This window comes from Scyliorhinus canicula, chromosome 5, assembly GCF_902713615.1.
Source record: "Scyliorhinus canicula chromosome 5, sScyCan1.1, whole genome shotgun sequence".
In the NCBI taxonomy this organism is placed as follows: Eukaryota; Metazoa; Chordata; class Chondrichthyes; order Carcharhiniformes; family Scyliorhinidae; genus Scyliorhinus; species Scyliorhinus canicula.
In genome coordinates, this window is record NC_052150.1 from 128,989,895 (window position 1) to 129,009,370 (window position 19,476).

Genomic DNA, 19,476 nt, shown 5'->3' on the forward strand with positions numbered 1-19,476 from the left:
GAGAGAGAGAGAGAGCGTACCCCAGCGGAGAGAGAGAGAGCCTCCCCCGGCAGAGATGGAGAGAGAGAGAGTGAGTCTCCCTCGGCTGAGAGAGAGAGAGAGAGGGCCTCCCGGCAGAGAGAGAGAGCGCGCGAGTGTCCCCGGCGGAGAGAGAGAGAGAGAGAGAGCCTCCCCCGGCAGAGATGGAGAGAGAGAGAGTGAGCCTCCCTCGGCTGAGAGAGCGAGCGTCTCCCGGCAGAGAGAGAGAGCCTCCCCCGGCAGAGAGAGAGTGAGAGAGAGCCTCCCCCGGCAGAGAGAGAGTGAGAGAGATCTCCCCCAGCAGAGAGAGAGAGAGAGAACCTCCCCCAGCGGAGAGAGAGAGAGAGTCTCTCCCGGCAGAGTGAGAGAGAGCCTCCCCCAGCGGAGATGGAGAGAGAGCCTCTCCCGGCAGAGATGGAGAGAGAGAGCCTCTCCCGGCAGAGATGGAGAGAGAGAGCCTCTCCCGGCAGAGATGGAGAGAGAGAGAGCCTCTCCCGGCAGAGAGAGAGAGAGAGCCTCCCCCGGCGGAGAGAGAGAGAGAGGGAGAGCCTGCCCCGCTGGAGAGAGAGAGACTCCCCGGCGGCGAGAGAGAGAGAGACTCCCACGGCAGAGTGAGAGAGAGAGAGCGCCTCTCCCGGCAGAGAGGGAGAGAGAGAGCCTCTCCCGGCAGAGAGAGAGAGAGAGAGCCTCTCCCGGCAGAGAGAGAGAGAGAGAGCCTCTCCCGGCAGAGAGAGAGAGCCTCCCCCGGCGGAGAGAGAGAGAGAGAGACTCCTGGCGGAGAGAGAGAGAGCCTGCCCCGCTGGAGAGAGAGAGACTCCCCGGCGGGGAGAGAGAGCCTCTCCCGGCAGAGAGAGAGAGAGAGAGCCTCTCCCGGCAGAGTGAGAGAGAGCCTCCCCCAGCAGAGAGAGAGAGAGAGAGCCTCCCCCAGCAGAGAGAGAGAGCCTCCCCCGGCGGAGAGAGAGAGAGCCTCCCTTGGCTGAGAGAGAGACACCCGGCGGAGAGAGAGAGAGCCTCCCTTGGCTGAGAGAGAGAGAGACTCCTGGCGGAGAGAGAGAGAGCCTGCCCCGCTGGAGAGAGAGAGACTCCCCGGCGGAGAGAGAAAGCCTCTCCCGGCGGAGTGAGAGAGAGAGAGTGCGCCTCCCCCGGCAGAGATAGAGAGAGATCCTCCCCCGGCGGAGAGAGAGAGAGATAGCCTCTCCCGGCAGAGTGAGAGAGATCCTCCCCCAGCAGAGAGAGAGAGAGAGAGCCTCCCCCAGCGGAGAGAGAGAGCCTCCCCTGGCAGAGTGAGAGAGGGAGAGAGAGAGAGCCTCCCCCAGCGGAGAGAGAGAGAGAGAGCCTCCCCCAGCGGAGAGAGAGAGCCTCCCCTGGCAGAGTGAGAGAGGGGGAGAGAGAGAGAGCCTCCCCCGGCAGAGTGAGAGGGAGAGAGAGCCTCCCCCAGCAGAGAGGGAGATAGAGAGCCTCACTCGGCTGAGAGAGAGAGATCCTCCCCCGGGAGAGAGAGAGCCTCCCTCGGCTGAGAGAGAGAGAGAGACTCCTGGCGGAGAGAGAGAGAGCCTGCCCCGCTGGAGAGAGAGAGACTCCCCGGCGGAGAGAGAAAGAGAGACTCCCACGGCAGAGAGAGAGAGAGAGACTCCCACGGCAGAGAGAGAGAGAGAGCCTGCCCTGCTGGAGAGAGAGAGACTCCCCGGCGGAGAGAGAGAGAGAGAGAGAGCCTCTCCCGGCAGAGTGAGAGAGAGAGAGAGAGAGAGAGAGAGAGCTCCCCCAGCAGAGAGAGAGAGCCTCCCCCGGTGGAGAGAGAGAGAGAGAGGGTGCGCCTCCCCTGGCAGAGTGAGAGAGAGCTCCCCGAGCAGAAAGAGAGAGCCTCCCCCGGCAGAGTAAGAGAGAGAGAGAGAGCCTCCCTCAGCAGAGAGAGAGAGAGCCTCCCCCAGCAGAGTAAGAGAGAGAGAGAGCCTCCCCTGGCAGAGTGAGAGAGGGAGAGAGAGGGAGCCTCCCTCGGCTGAGAGAGAGCCTCCCTTGGCTGAGAGAGAGCCTCCCTCGGCTGAGAGAGAGAGTCTCCCCCGGCGGAGAGAGAGAGAGAGCCTCCCCCGGCGGAGAGAGAGAGAAAGCCTCCCCCGGCAGAGATGGAGAGCGAGCCTCCCCCGGTGGAGAGAGAGAGAGAGAGGGTGCGCCTCCCCTGGCAGAGTGAGAGAGAGCACCCCGAGCAGAAAGAGAGAGCCTCCCCCGGCGGAGAGAGAGAGAGCCTCCCCCGGCAGAGTAAGAGAGAGAGAGAGCCTCCCTCAGCAGAGAGAGAGAGAGAGCCTCCCCTGGCAGAGTGAGAGAGGGAGAGAGAGGGAGCCTCCCTCGGCTGAGAGAGAGCCCCCCTCGGCTGAGAGAGAGCCTCCCTCGGCTGAGAGAGAGAGCCTCCCCCAGCGGAGAGAGAGAGAGCCCCCCCAGCAGAGAGAGAGAGAGCCCCCCCAGCAGAGAGAGAGAGAGCCTCCCCCGGCGGAGAGAGAGAGAAAGCCTCCCCCGGCAGAGAGAGAGCCCCCCCAGCGGAGAGAGAGAGAGCCCCCCCAGCGGAGAGAGAGAGAGCCTCCCTCGGCTGAGAGAGAGAGCCTCCCCCAGCAGAGAGAGAGAGAGCCTCCCCCGGCAGAGATGGAGAGAGAGCCTCCCTCGGCTGAGAGAGAGAGAGTGCGTCTCCCGGCAGAGTGAGAGAGCGTCCCCCGGCGAAGAGAGAGAGAGCCTCCCCCGGCAGAGATGGAGAGAGAGAGAGTGAGCCTCCCTCGGCTGAGAGAGAGACAGAGCGTCTCCCAGCAGAGAGAGAAAACCTCCCCCGGCAGTGAGAGAGAGAGATAGTGCGCCTCCCCTGGCAGAGAGAGAGCCTCCCCCAGCAGAGAGAGAGAGAGAGCCCCCCCCCCCCCCGGCAGAGAGAGAGAGAGAGCCCCCCCCCCGGCAGAGAGAGCACCCACCCAGAAAGTCACATCTGGGAAGGTGCCCAGCCGCCTGACCTCTTTATCCAGTCGCCCACTCAAATTGATAGCCTGGTGACGGAATCCCTGCCTTGCACAAATTTGTATCTCCAGGTATAGCGAATCACCTCTGATTTGTGTTCCCAGCATGAGTGCAAATCAAAACCGATTCATCTCCGGCGAGAGAACATGGTCTTCCAAACGGAGAATTCCGGCTGATATATTTCTGTCAGCCTGAAAAAGAGTTCACCACTACTCCCTGCTTTTTGTCCCTTAGCCAATTTTGGATCCACACTGTTATTGTATCTTTAATCCCTTGACCTATAAATTTTTTAAGAAGTAAATTTTTTGGTATTTTATCAAACACCTCTTGGAAGTTCATAGCCACAACATTAACCACATTATCCGTATCAACTTTCACCGTTAAATAACTGCTCCAGTGAGAGAATTTCTCTTTTTGTAAAACTGGATGGAGAATGGAAGAAGGAATCCTCCCTGAAGAATATGAGTAACAGCTAGTTGGTGTCACCACTTTATAGGATAAAATGGTCTAAAATTGCAGCAAAAGACTTGCTCACTCTACCAAAAGACCTCGATTCCAAAATGACCAGTTTCCAGCAATTCTTCGTCGGAAAACAGCGAAGTCCCAATATGTCACATCGGCGACATGGATGAAACGTCTCTGAATTTCTGTATGCCCAACAGCCAAACAGTGAGTGGAAAGGTTTGAAACCAGCTCGACTGAAAGCCACAGGACATGAGAAGACGCGATTCACAGTGGTATTAGCCTACATGGCCAATGGGACAAACGTAAAGCCAGAGATAATTTTCAAACGTAAAACCATGCTGAAAATCAAGTTCCTTGAAGGAGTTTTTGTGCATGTCCATTACAACAGTCTGATGAATGAGGATGGAGTGAAGTTGTGGATTGATAACCTGGAATAGACCTCTTGATGACCTTTTCAAGGAATGAAGCAGACGAGTGTGGGACAGGTCCGGATCCCATATAACCAATGAGATCAAAAGTTATCGGCAAAGAAATAGCACCCAAATTGCAGATAAATCCGGGGGTCTAAAATCTATAGTGCAACCATTCTGATGTATGTCTCAGCAAGCCATTCAAGTATCATGTTCACACCAAATAAGATTGGTGCTTGATTGACAGGAAAAACCTTGAAGTAGAAATATACATTCTGCCCCACTTGATATTTTGTGTTTCTGTCTTCAAATCATGGAATGCTATTACTGCACAAATCGTCATCAGCTCATTGGAAAGTACGGGACTTCTAATTCAGTGGTTGGAGGGGAAGGTGATTTGTTGTGGAGGGATGATTCTGAAACCGAAAAGGTCAAATTTGATTCATAATGGGCCCTTAGATAATGCCATTGCCAGTAACTCAATGAATTTGATTAACGCTTTGCCTCAGATGCTGAAAGCAATAATTTGACGTTTTTAAAATGGTTTGATTGTGATTGAACATATACTAGTAGAATTAATTCACTCAATAAAACATCCCATTGATATAATTCAAACTGCTGATACTTTCAAAATGGCAACCACCTACACCAACACAGGCGGTTCACATTTTATCCGCCCCACATAAATTGATCCCTATTCTTGGAAGGATTTTCAAAGGCTGACTTGTACGTTGCAATCTGTAGCCTTCGAGGGGAGGCGATGGCATAGTGGTATTGTCGCTTGTCTAGTAATCCAGAGACTCGGTAATGATCTGGGGTCCTGGATTCGAATACCCTGGCAGGTGGAGGAATTTAAACTATACAAAATATCTGGAATTAAAAGTCTAATGATGACAATCAAACCATTGTCAATTGTCATTAAAAACCCATCTCATTCACTAATGTCCTCTTAAAGAAGGAATCCTTACCTGATCCAGCCTACATGTGACTCCAGATCCACAGCAATGTGATTGACTCTGAAATGGCCCAGCAAGCCACTCAGTTGTATTCGACCTCTACAGGAACACGAAAAAGGAATTAAACCGGACAGAGCATCCCAGTATCGACCCAGGCATCAGAAATGACAACGGCAAACCCAGCCCTGTCGACCCTGCAAAGTTCTCCTTACTAACGTCTGGCCAAAGTTGGGAGAGCCATCTCACAGACTAGTCAAGCAACAGCCAGACTCACATAATCATACCTTAAAATGTCCCAGACACCACTATCACCAATCCTGGGTATGTCCTGTCTCAATGGCAAGACAGGCCCAATAGAGGTGGAGGCTCAGTGGGATACATTCGAGAGGGGGTTGCCCTGGGACACCTTGACATCAACTCTGAACCCCATGAAGTATCATGGCTTTAGGTTAAACACGAGCAAGTATACCCCTTGCTGATTGCCACGTACCGTCCACCATCATCTGATCAATCAGTACTACTCCATGATGAACACCACTTGGAGGAAGCACTGAGGGTAGCAGAATATACTCTGGATGGAGTCTTCAATGTCCATCACCAAGTGGTACCACCACAGACCGAACTGGCCAGGTCCTAAAGGACATAGTTGCGAGACTGGGACTGCAGCAGGCAGTGAAGGAACTAACAAGATGGAAAAACCTACTTAACCTCACCCTCACCAACCTACCTACTGCAGATGCATCTGTCCATCACTGTATTGATAGAAGTGACCACCACACAATCCTTGTGGAGACAAATTCCCGTCTTCACAATGAGGATACCCTCCAGTGTGTGGTGTGGCACTACCACCGTGCTAAATGGGATAGACTTTGAACAGATCCAGCAACTCAAGACTGGGGATCCATGAGGAGCTATGGACCATCAGCATCAGAATTGTATTCAACCACAATTTGCAAGCCCATGGCCTGGCATACCCCCACACTACCATTACCACCAAACAAGGGGATCAACTCTGTTTTATTGAACAGTGCAGGAGAGCATGCCTCAAGCAACACTAGGCATACCTAAAAATGAGCTGTCAACCTGGGTGAAGCTGCAACCCAAGAATACTGTGTGCCAAACAGCATAGTAAGCAAGTAATAGACAGAGCTAAGCGATCGTACAATAAACGCATCAGATCTAACATCCGCAGGCCTGCCACATCCAGCCGTGAATGGCGGTGGTCAGTTCCACAAATATCCCCATCCTCAATGATGGAGGAGTCCAGCACATCTATACAAAATACCAGACTGAAGCATTTGCAATATTCTTCAGCCAGAAGGGCCGAGTGGATGATCCATCTTTATCTCCTCTGGAGGTCCCCAGCATCACAGATGTCAGTCTTCAGCCAATACAATTCACTCTACATGATATTAAGAAACAGCTGAAGGCACTGGATACTGCAAAGGCTGTAGGCCCTGACAATATTCCAGCAATAGTATTAAAGAGATTCCCTCCAAATCACTCACCTCCCTGACTCCTTCTCTATTTCTGGGCCAAAATCCTGGAATTTCCTCACTCACAGCACAGTGGGTGTACCTACACCTCTGGAACTGCAGCGGTTCAAGAAGGCAGGTCACCACCACCTCCTGAAGAGCAACTAGAGGTGGCCAATAAATGCTGGCCTAACCAGAGACATCTACATCCCGTAAATGATTTAACAATTTATATATTTAACGCTAATTCTCTGGGTTTTCTTTGAAGAAGTAACGTGCTGTTGATAAAAGGGAACCGATGGATATACTGTTCTTAGATTTCCAGAGTCATTTGATAAGGTGCCACATCAAAGGTTATTGCGGAAGATAGGAGTTCATGCTGTAGGGCGTAACGTATTTGCATGACTAGAAGCTTAGCTAGCTAACAGGAAAAAGAGTAAGCATAAGTAGGTCATTTTCTGGTTGGCAAGATTGTAACAGGTGCTGGGGCCTCAGCTTTTTACAAAAAGTTGACTTGGATGAAGGGACCAATGGTTATTTTGCGAGATTTGGTGATAACCCAGATAGGTAGGAAAATAAATTGTGAAGGTTACATAAGGATGCTACAAAGGGCTATATATGGGTTAAGTGAGTGGGCAAAGATCTGGCAAATGGAGTATTTTGGCAGGAGGAATAAAAATAGCATTTTATGTAAATGGTGAGAGATTGCAGAACTCTGTAGAGTGATCTGTGTGTCCTAGTACATGAATTTCAAAAGGTTAGTGTGTGGGTACAGCAAGTAGTCAGGAAAGCCGAAAGAATTTTTAATCATATATTGCAACGGGAGGTTATGCTTCAGTTAGGTATTGGTGAGACCACATCTGGAGTATTGTGTACAGTATTGGACGCCTTATTTAAAGAAAGATGTAAATGCATTAGAAGCAGTTCAGAGAATGTTTACTGGACCAAAACCTGGATTGGGTGTGAGGAAAGGTTGGACAGGTATTTGCTGGAGTTTGGAAAAGTAAGAAGTCACGTGATTGAAACATAGATCCTGAGTGCTCTTGACAGTGTGAATGTGATTAGAATGCTTCCTCTAGTGGGAAAATTCTAGAACCAGGAATCACTGTTTTAAAAATTAGGAGTCACCCATTTAAGACTGAGATGACAAGAAATATTTTGTCTTGAGGATCAGGAGTCTCTGGAACTCTCTTCCTCAAAAGTGATGGAAGCAGAGCCTTTGAATATTTTTAAGCCAGAGGTAGATAGATTATTGATGAGCAAGGGGATTGAAAGGTTTTTGGGAGTAGGTGGGAATGTGAGGTTGAGGTTATAGTAGGATCAGCCCTGATCTTATTGAATGGCTGTGCAGCTCGAGGGGCTGAGTGGCCTACTCCTAATTTGTATGTTCTAAAATTTATGTTGTGCACTCCTAACTTTTTAGTTATTGCTGTACGTACACGAGATCAGTGGGTTAGCACTTTACTGTATGATTTGTTTTAACTATATAGTAAATTATAAATTGTTATTTGGAATCTTGGTCTGGTTCCATTTCCTGATTAGCAATTTTTTTTTTTTTGCTAACTAGTGACAACTACTGTAGTAATACACCATCTGCTACATGCGCACATACTTATAACACCCTATAGCGTGAGACTCTTTTAATCCTCATATATTTAAGAAGCAATTATTTATTGAATTCTGTTGGTGTATTGTTAATTTTATTGTGCTTTTATGTTATAATGAGGGTCAGTAACGATGTAGTGCCGAATTTCCTACTTTTACACTGACAGTGCACTCAATAACTTAAGACTGACAACCGTAAAGGCACAGCTGTTGCCAGGATCAGCTGACACAGGCGGATGTGGTGTTTGAGCCTGAAGAGAGAGTCTCATTAGCAATTTCTGCAGCTGGGAATTTCTCTTTGCAGTAATTTGATTTCTTGTTTTGCCATTCTGCCTACACAGACCTGAATTTGCCTCTCACTGTATCTCACCAGGTTAGAGCACTAGAACTGAGTTTTGCCACCCATAAACCCTCCCCCTCCCATTGTTCCTTCCTTCAATACAGCCGCTACTTACAATCATGGCGTCACAAGAACAATATCTAGCCACGACTCCATAGCCACAGTCTTCTCTTCGGCCTCCACTGGAAAGTGGCATTTCTCACTCAAGCCTACTGGTCTGTTACTCACCCTGCCACATCCTCAATAGCATTATCAGTTGTCCCAGTTGAAAATATCAAAGCTGGTTCTTGGGAGGGTAGGAGCAAAATTACATAGCGGTAAGTTGAATATTGCTTGGGCCATGGTGCATTAAACAGGAGTTCCATGCAGGAACTCATCAGTGGACTTGAGTCTGGCTTCTTTCTCTCCCTCATCATTGTTTGCAGGAATATTCTAGTATCTCTATTCTTGCCTCTCCTTTGTCCTTTTTAATGTGGTGGATGTATAGAAAAGAACATGGAAGCTAAGAACAGATAAAATTCCACCCCTAGGACTAAGGAATCGGAGAAGGAAATTAAAGCTTGTATCTATGAAATGCTTTCAGGGTGCCATGGTGCACAGATAGTGTTTAGTCATTAACCTGGTGTCAGAAATGTGCTCCTTACCTTCTCTTCTCTCAAAGCAAGAGCAGTGTGTCTGACTATGAGCTCCTTTGGCTGCCTTTTTGCAGCACATGAGGAGCTTTGGCATTCCCTGTCTAGTGGCTTCCCTCCAATGGGAATTCTGCACCCATTTCCCTGGCAAGTATTTGAAGGGATGGATAGCAGTTGAATATGTGACAAATGGTAAGGATGAACGGAAGTAAGAGATGTAAGGGCATAAATTTTTATGTTTGTACCAGTAATTGCCTATTCCAAAAATAAATAACCAACGTGAATGCTTTGTGAAGTCATTTGTACAAGTGTTTCTCTTTGGAGGATGAAGAGTTGCTGGTGACTCTGGAAGAGGACACTTTGTCTGTGTCATTTCGGCAGATCTCATTCGGTAATTAAACTTCTTGGGCGTTGGTCTGCAGTCCTTTGGTCAAGAGACTTAGCAGTCAATGATCGTGCCATATCTCCCCCCACCAATTTATATCTACTCATATTGTTTTTCTGAAAGAGGGCTTGCAACCTGAATCATTTTGTGAATCTTTACCGTGTCCTGTTGCCTTATTTGACAGAGTACCAGCTGGAGTAGACATTTATGAAAGAATCAGAAAAAAATCACTGAGACAGGCAAAGAAGTTATCTGGGAGTTGAGTGAGCAAAGCATTGTTTTTGTTCGTTACCTGTTCAAACAATTTTTTAAGGTTTCGTCCTAATTTCTATACCTTCCTTAAGAACATAAGAAATAGCAGTAGGAGTCGACCAAACAGTCTGTCGAGCCTGTTCCGCCATTCAGTATGATCATAGCTGATCTTGGGCTTGGGCTTCAACTCCACTTTCCTGCCTGCTCATTGATTCCCTTATAAGACTAAAATTCTACTTCATCCTTAAATGTGATTGCAAATCCATAACCATATGGGGTAGAGTGTTCCAAAGATTCACAAAACTTTGAGTGAAGACATTTCTCTTCATCTCAGCCCTATCTGTTGGTCCCTTACGCTGAAACTGTGCCCCCTTATTCTAGATTCCCCAGTCATGGGGAGATGGTGGTGTAATGGTGATGCTACTGGACTGGTGATCCAGAAACCCAGGCTAGTGAGCCAGAGGTTCAAATCTCACAATGAACCTGGTGGAATTTAAATTCAATTATTAAATCTGGAATTGAGAAGCTAGTCTTAATAATGGTGACCATGACTGTTATCGATGTGTTTTTACAAATGTCCTTTAGCGAAGGAAATCGGCCATCCTTACCCAGTCTGGCCTCCATGTGACTCCAGACCCAACGTAATGTAGCTGACCCTTGACTGCAATGGCAATTAGGGATGCGCAACAAATGTTGGCCTGTCAGCGATGCCTACATTCCATGAAAGAATGAAAAGAAACCAGTATCTACCATGTCAAGCCTCTCTCAATCTTGAATGTTTCAATGAGATTACCTCATTTTTATGAACTCCAGAGAACATAAGAACATAAGAACTAGGAGCAGGAGTAGGCCATCTGGCCCTTCGAGCCTGCTCCGCCATTCAATGAGATCATGGTTGATCTTTTGTGGACTCAACTCCACTTTCCGGCCCGAACACCATAACCCTTAATCTCTTTATTCTTCAAAAAAACTATCTATCTTTATCTTAAAAATATTTAGTGAAGGAGCCTCAACTGCTTCACTGGGCAAATAATTCCATAGATTCACAACCCCATGGGTGAAGAAGTTCCTCCTAAACTCAGTCCTAAATCTACTTCCACTTATTTTGAGGCTATCACCCTAGTTCTGCTTTCACCTGCCAGTGGAAACAACCTGCCCGCATCTATCCTATCCATTCCCTTCATAATTTTATGTTTCTATAAAATCCCATCTCGCCCTTCTAAATTCCAATGAGTACAGTCCCAGTCTACTCAACCTCTCCTCGTAATCCAATCCTTTCAGCTCTGGGATTAACCTAGTGAATCTCCTCTGCACAACCTCCAGCGCTAGTACCTCCTTTCTCAGGTAAGGAGACCAAAACTGAACACAATACTCCAGGTGTGGCCTCACTAACACCTTATACAATTGCAACATAACCTCCCGAGTCTTAAACCCCATCCCTCTAGCAATGAAAGACAAAATTCCATTCGTCTTCTTAATCACCTGTTGCACCTGTAAACCAACTTCTTGCGACATGCACTAGCACACCCAGGTCTTTCTGCACAGCAGCATGTTTTAATATTTTATCATTTAAATAATAATCCCTTTTGCTGTTATTCCTACCAAAATGGATAACCTCGTGTTTGTCAACATTGTATTCCATCTGCCAGACCCCAGCCCATTCACTTAACCATCCAAATCCCTCTGCAGATTTCCAGTATACTCTGCACTTTTTGCTTTACCACTCATCTTAATGCCGTCTCAAACTTGGACACATTGCCCTTGGTCCCCAACTCCAAATCATCTATGTAAATTGTGAACAGTTGTGAGCCCAACACGGATTCCTGAGGGACACCACTAGCTACTGATTGCCAACCAGAAAAACACCCATTAATCCCCACTCTTGGCTTTCTATTAATTAATCAATCCTCTATCCATGCTACTACTTTACCCTTAATGCATGCATCTATCTTATGCAGCAACCTTTTGTGTGACACCTTGTCAAAGGCTTTCTGGAAATCCAGATATACCACATCCATTGGCTCCCCGTTATCTACTGCTCTGGTAATGTCCTCAAAAATTTCCACTAAATTAGTTAGGCACGACATGCCCTTTATGAACCCATGCTGCGCCTGCCCAATGGGACAATTTCCATCCAGATGCCTCGCTATTTCTTCCTTGATGATAGATTCCAGCATCTTCCCTACTACCGAAGTTAAGCTCACTGGCTTATAATTACCCGCTTTCTGCCTACCTCCTTTTTTATAGGCTCCCAGGGAGCAATCCAGGGAACCTTTGTTGTACTAACTCCAATGCAAGTATATCCTTGAAACTGCACACCATATTCTTGGTGTGGTCTCAGCAAAACCATGGGCGCAATTCTCCCAAAGGGAGTCTAAGTGCCGACGCGGAGTGAAAACTGGAGTGTTTCACTCCGGCGTCAGAGCCCGCTCCCAGCCCCCAATTCTCTCGCCCCCGGGGGGGCTAGAAGCGGCGTCGCGTCATTTACGCACGCTGGGCTTTGTCACCGTGTAAATGACGCGGCCGGCGCCGTGTAAATTACGTCACTCGCGCGTGCACAGGTTGGCCAGCACCAACCCGCGTATGCGCAGTTGCCGTCCGCCCCGCAAGATGGCGGATGGGTCTTGCGGGGCGGCGGAGGAAAGGAGGTCCTCCCTTAGAGAGGCCGGCCGGCCGATCGGTGGGCACCGATCGTGGGCCAGACCCCATCGGAGGCCCCCCCCAGTGCAGGAACCACCCCCAACCCCCCACACAGGCCGCCCCCCCAGCGTTCCCGCGCAGTTTCCGCCGGCAGCGAACAGGTGTGGACGGCGCCGGCGGATATCTGTCGTGTTGGGACAGCCGCTTGGCCCATCCGGGCCGGAGAATCGCCGCTCGCCTATTGCAAACGGCAAGCGGCGATTCTTAGAGTGGCCAGCCGTGATTCTCGCCGCGCTGGTTGGGGGGGTAGGCAGGGGGGGGGGGGAGAGAATCGCGTGCAGGTGCCTGGGCGGTGTGGCGGGATTCGCGCGGCGCCCCGGCGATTCTCCCACCCGGCGTGGGAGGGGGGGGAGAATTCCTCCCATATACAACTGTCACAAGAATTTTTTATTCCTGCACTCCAATCCCCTTGCATTAAAGGTCAACATGCCATTTGCCTTCCTAATTTCTTAGTTTACCTGTGTTCTAGCTTCTTCCTTATGAAAACACTCAAGGCAGTCTGAACATCAACATTTAAAAGTTTCACGCCTTATAAAAAATATTCTACTTTTCTATTCTTATGGCCAAAGTGAATAACCTCACACTTCCCACCTTGTTGCCACTCACCTAACATATCTACATCATTCTGCAGCCGCCTCACACTTTCCATTTCTACCTAGCTTTGTAACACCAACAAAACTGGATACATTACTCTTTGTCTCTTCATTTAAGTCATTAATATCAGTTGTAAATAGCTAAAACTCCAGGACTGATCCTTGTAGCACTCCACAAGTCACAGCCAGCCAAAAATGACCCTGTTATCCATATCTGCTTCCTGTCCATTAACCAATCCACTTTCCATATGAATGTATCACACCTGACTCTGTAAACCCTTGCCTTGTGTATTAACCGTTTGTGTGGTGCCTTGATGTAGCCTTCATCTACTGTTTCCCCTTTATCTACCCCACCAGTTACATTCTTAAAAAACTAACAGCTGTGTTACCTTTGCTAACTTACAATCTGCTCAGACCATTCCAGAACCTAGAGAATTAAAAAAAATTCATAGCCAGCACATCTACTATCTCTGCAACTATTTTGTTTCGACCCGAGGATATCGATCATCGGGTCTTGAGGATTTGTCAGAGTTTAGTCCTTTGAGTTTCTCCAATACGCTCTGCTGATATTCGTTACCTTAATTTCTTCACTGTTGTCAGCCCCTAGGTTACCTTTTATTTCTATTATGAATGTCGTTTACTGTGAAAAGACAAAATATTTGTCCAAAATATCTGCATTTCCTCATTCCCGTGATAATTTCTCCTTCTAAGAGAATGCTATTTATTTGATCTATTTTCTTTTTATATACTTATAAAAGCCCTAACAATCTATTTTTATATTCCTGGCTGATTTACTCTTTTCCTCCTTTTTCACCTGTTATAAACTAAATTCACATCAATCACTGTGCCAATGGATATGCCAATACACTGACCTAGGAAACCCCTGCTTAAATATCTCTTCAGGCCGCTGGTGGACATGAGTATTTACCATTTTAGTCAAAAGCAAAGAAATTGAAGTTCACCTACGTGGTGTCAAATGCTTCTGCCAAATATTAAGCATTTTTAAAAATATTCCAGCTTGTTCTTTGTATTGGAAAAATACTGTTATTGCAAAAGTGTCCTTTTGTAGAAGTGTAGATTTAGGACTGCGTTTCGGAGGAACTTCTTCACCCAAAGGGTTGTGAATCTATGGAATTCCTTGCCCAGTGAAGCAATTGAGGCTCCTTCATTAAATGTTTTGAAGATATAGATAGTTTTTTTGAAGAATAAAGGGATTAAGTGTTATGGTGTTCGGGCCGGAAAGTGGAGCTCAGTCCACAAAAGATCAGCCATGATCTCATTGAATGGTGGAGCAGGCTCGAGGGGCCAGATGGCCTACTCCTGCTCCTAGTTCTTATGTTCTTAATCATTTTAATTTAACAAAAACAATAAAAGTAAGTATTCTGAAGTGTTAAGAACCAGCATGCCAGTTAATCCCTTAGAATCAATTTATTAAAATCCTGTTGTCAACCCCCGCGCACCACATTTTGTTTCTGTCCAGGAGATGAAGCAATATTTAAACTGTGCTGACTGCCAATCTTTTGTCATGGCGGAGATTTGTTCTGTTGACCTTGATTAATATGTCAGGAGTTTCAAATATCCATCAAGACATTTCTTGAAAAGTGGGGCCAGAGATCACTGTGCTCTGAATATACTACTCTGTTTAAATTACCCTTTCTTTTTCACGATGCGCAGATTTTATGTGGTATTCCAATTGCAACTTAACAATAGGAAGTATATGTCCTGAGGATGTTTGTGCAATTATGGAAAGTGTCAGCGATCAACATTTTATCCTGGCTTTTGAGATTTACTTGTTAACTACAGGTAGAGAGACAAGACACATGGTGGGTTTGTGTAGTTTTCATCATTAGATGGTTCTGCACACTGCAGAATACCACAGAGCAATGAGATGTAGTTGATACTTGTTCTGCTGAATCCCTGATCTTGTGTTTCTGTGGACAGGTGAAAAGGCAGAAAGTCAAACCTAAGCTACTCTCTTGCACCTGTTGAAGGTTGGTCCAGAGCAACACTACTGCAGTTGCCTACCTGCTCAGTCACAATTGTGTGCAATATTTATATTCTCAAACAAAAAAAATGTCAAAGTTTATAAGAGGGAATTTGTGCTCAAATTCTTGATCATTTCACTCTTTTGGTCATTTCACAAAATAAATACCTCTTTTGACTTTGGAATTTGCACAGAACTGGATTGTAAAACTATATTTTTACACTGCCTTTAACATCATACACCTATATCAGTTGAACAATCCAGAATGTGGCTGTTGTATTTTACAGCGCAGCAAGCGAAACATCATTGGATTTTTTGAACAGAGAGATTCCGACAATTACAGGGTCTTTGAAAAAGTGTCCAATATTTTACGGGATGATTGCGTCTTTCTGGCTGCATTTGGGTAAGAGTGAACTGAATTTGTTTTAAGTTTTTTTTGAATGGGAAACAATAGTACAAACATTTTATTAATTTCCTGGTACTATGCAATATTCCTGGTATTAGAGGCCCGTCAGGTTATCTGTTCAGAGATCTCTGCTAGAGTTGCTCTGTAACTTGCTGCTAAGAGTGCATGAGAACAGCTTAGCAGAAGTACTTTTCTGGCTATTTTCTTAACCCCCCCCCCAACCACACACACCAACCACATCCCACCCCTTGCTCTTCCCGCCTTTGTGTAGAAAATTGCTGCCGCAACTGCATGACTGAGATTTCAATCTTGATTTGTGCTTTATGATGGCAACGAGCATCCTATCGCTTTGCTACAGTGCTTTAAGATTCAAGATGCTCAGGTATTTGATATTTTAGTTTGTTTATAAAGGGTATACGAGATGTATAATTTCATAGCACACAGTAATGAGATAAATTCTTCTCTCAAATTATTTAAATTTAGTAGTCTGTACTGTGTGAAATTCCAAATATTTTGTCATGGAAAATTATTCAGACAAATATAAATTACAGAAGTTATGAATAATGTCGCTTTGACCATATCCTATTTAAAGGGAGCATGCAGTTGAATACACACGTTTATTTGCTCTGGGATTAACACATGATGCATAGTTTCAGGCTTTGGATAAATAACGATTAAAAAAAAAAAATTACAACTCTTCAAACTAATCTGTTCCTTACAGGGACCCAGTGGGATTGATGACAACTAATAATACTCTCTTCCAGAACTGATAATTAAGTGTTGTTTGCAGCTGTTGTATACTTATCAGGAACAAGAATCAGACTGTGTTTTTGTCAGGAAAATAACTTGCTTAATATGTAATTGTGTACTGTGCAATGTGGATTTACTTAGGAATTGCTACAGCATATGTCACACAACAATGCCTAAGGGATCATGCTCTCTCAGGCATGGTATGAAAGATGCTGAGGAATTATTAAAAACACTTCATATTCTCCCTAGGTTCAGTCAGTAGAACAGGTGGCCTCCTGTTTAACACTGCCATTTATTTGCATTGGGTACATTTTAGAAACTTTCACTTAATATAAATAACATTTTGTAAGTGGGAACAATATTCCAGAAAGAATTCGCACAAATTGGGGCGGCACGATGGCATAGTGGTTAGCACTGCTGCTTCACTGTGCCAGGGACCTGGGTTCAATTCTGCCCTCGGGTGACTGCATGGAGTTTGTACGTTCTCCTGTGTCTGAATGGATTTCTTCCCACAGTCCGAAGAAGTGCAGGTTAGGTGGATTGGCCATGACAAATTGCCCCTTAGTGTCCAAAGGTTGGATGGGGTTACAGGAATAGGGCGGGGGATTGGGTTAGGTGGGGTTGTCTTTTGAAAGGTTAGTGCAGACTCAATGGCCTGAATGGCCTCCTTTTGCACTGTAGGGATTCTATGAAATTATACTTATGGACTATCCCTGAACAAACGGCACACCCTTAAATATATGATCTCTATATGGCCATACACTTAGTTATTCTCACTACCATCTTGTATAACTGGATAAATACAACTAAGGTGTAGCCCTAGTTGCACTGGTGTTGAAGGTGCTGCTGTGTACAGTACTGTGGGACTGCTAGGCACACACTCTATACTTCCACGTTTCAGCGTGGCGCTGGTCAACTGGTCTCTAAATGGCTAGAACCTACACCAATGTTTTAAATGTTTTCTCCAAAGAAGTGTCACATTGTGAAAGGCTTAGATATAGCTTTATGAATATTTCCTCAAATGTATATCCCATTTAAAATCATGAGATTTGAAACATGAGTTTAATATTTCCTTTTAACTTTTTTGAAATAATCTTCTTGATGATCGCCTGCTTCAAATTGCTTAGATGCACTAAGGGCTGATGAGGTTAGAAAGTTGGATAGATTATGTTTCTTGGAACTGGAAGTTTATTATATAGCTGCATCTGTCAAAAGGCATTTGGAGAAATTACGACAGAAATTACGACAACTATAATTTGCATTTTTATAACTTGGTAAAATATCCAGAAGCTTGTTAAACAAGGTGGGATTTATGAATGATATTTAAAGGAGATGGAAAGTCAGAGAGATTTAAGGATGAATTCTCAAAGCATGGAAAGGCATAGCTGCCAACGGTGGGATAAAAAGAGGTGGGATTCACAAGAACTACGGAATAGTGAGTTTGAGAGGGATTGCAGCATTGGAGGAGATTATGCAGATGGAAATTGGCATGGGTAGATTTGAACAAAGTTGAGAATTTGCGCTTATTTCTATCAGGATATATTGATGAGGCTGTGGCTCACTCCTCTCAAAGGTAGCCATGATATGAAGATCCCAATGTTGGACTGGGGTGGGCGCAATAAGAAGTCTTACAGCACCAGGTTAAAGTCCAACAGGTTTGTTTCGAATCATTAGCTTTCAGAGCGCAGCTCCTTCTTCAGGTGAATCCTGCGCTCCAAAAGCTAGTGATTCAAAACAAACCTGTTGGACTTTAACCTGGTGTCATGAGACTTCTTACTGTCCTCTTAAACGGAAGACCGAAAGACAACCCGATAGAAGTCTTCAAGATTACGAAGGGATTTGATTGGATAGATGTAGAGAAGATTTTTTTCAGGGCTGAACCTTGCATATCAATACACTTCCCTGCCATCGCTTTAATACAAACCTACATTCCTTGGTGTCCAAAACTACATCAGTCTCTGTCTTTGATATGCTTCATCAGCTGATCATCCACAGCTTTCTGGTGTAGAAAATTCACAACCCTTAGTAAAGAAATGTTTCCTATCTCAATACTAAAATGGCAGACTTCTTATCCTAAGGTTATGTCCCTTAGTTGTAGACACTCCAGCCAGGGGGATTGAAGAATACACTTGAGGATTTATATGAAGATGTGAAGCATGAGGCGCGTTTGTTTCATAAACCCCAATGTAAAGTTATTGGGCCAAATGGCATGTTTCTGTGCTATATATATATGATGTAATAATACAAGTGTTCCCGATTAGCACTGTTGCCTCTCGATACTTAGGACCCGGGTTTGATCCCAGCCCCGAGTCACTGTCTGTGTGGAGTTTGCACATTCTCCCCGTGTCTGCATAGGTCTCACTTCCACAACCCAAAGATGTGCAGGCTAGGTGGAGTGGCCACGCTAAATTGCCCCTTAATTGGAAAAAAATAATCGGGTACTCTAAATTTTAAAAAGAGAAGAAAAAGTGTATCCCGATTACATTAATTGATAAACAAGTAATACAATCTTTTTCCTAAGCTTTAGGTGATTGGACTCAACTCCTGTAGACTGTCTGATCAGCTGTAGACCTCTGCCTATCCTCAAGATTCTAATCATCACTTACCACTGGCCCTCAAATGGCACCAAATAAACGAGAGTCTAATTGCCTTGTCCATGTGGGGAGATAGCGGGATTAGGCTATTGAGTTGGATGATCAGCCATGATCGTAATGAATGGCGGAGCAGGCACGAAGGGCCAAAAGGCCTCCTCCTTCTCCTATCTTCTATATATCTATGTATCTATGAGCATAACCTGCTGTTTACCACCTGTCATCTGTAAATGCCTGGTACTTGCAGCTACAGGCACACTATGTCCCTAAACAATGCAAGCTCACTTAGTACATCACAAGGGCATTCTAACTCTCCATATGGGTCAGATGGGAAAATGGTCAACTTTCTTGCAGCCCCCTCAAACTTGTAAATTCAAGGGAATACCAGCCAAGTTTATGCAACCCGGCCTTCTAAATTAAGTCTGTAAGTGCTGGTATTATTCTTTTGAATATCCATTATATCCTCTCTGTTTAGGAACTGCCTTTGTCCACAAATCCAGAACTCATATCTAAAGCTAAGCAGACTAAGATTTTGCAAAAATGTTCTAGAATTCTCTCTGAAGTATTTTAGGATATTTTTCTACTTAAAAGGTGTACTACGCATGTACAAATTGCTCTAACGTTACAGGATGAAGTGGGGCAATTAGATAACATAACTATAGGTATGGAAGTAATATTGAAAACCTATAGGAACTTGGTATTGAAACAATATTAAACCCCAGTGAAATACTAAGGGAAGTCAACAGAGGCTGTGATCATAATCTTCAGTGTATTCTTATCTATGGATGGCTGCCAATGTAACAACTCAATTCAAAAAGTGGTAAAGCAGGTCTCTCTAGATTAGTCAGCCTAAACAAGTAGCAATAAATTGCAAGAAACCATACAACAGAATAAAATAAATACAGAAGAACAAAGGAATCGGAGCT

The 19,476-nt window shown here is 45.5% G+C and overlaps 1 protein-coding gene across 1 annotated transcript in view; it reads left to right on the forward strand.

The window, feature by feature from the left end:
- The window catches only part of erp44 (endoplasmic reticulum protein 44), a 156,003-nt gene that overhangs the window by 107,707 nt on the left and 28,820 nt on the right, over positions 1–19,476 (forward strand). Inside the window, exon 6 of the mRNA XM_038797649.1 lies at positions 15,091–15,206. Within this exon, the coding sequence (XP_038653577.1) occupies positions 15,091–15,206 (116 nt within the window). The remainder of the gene's footprint in view (positions 1–15,090; positions 15,207–19,476) is intronic.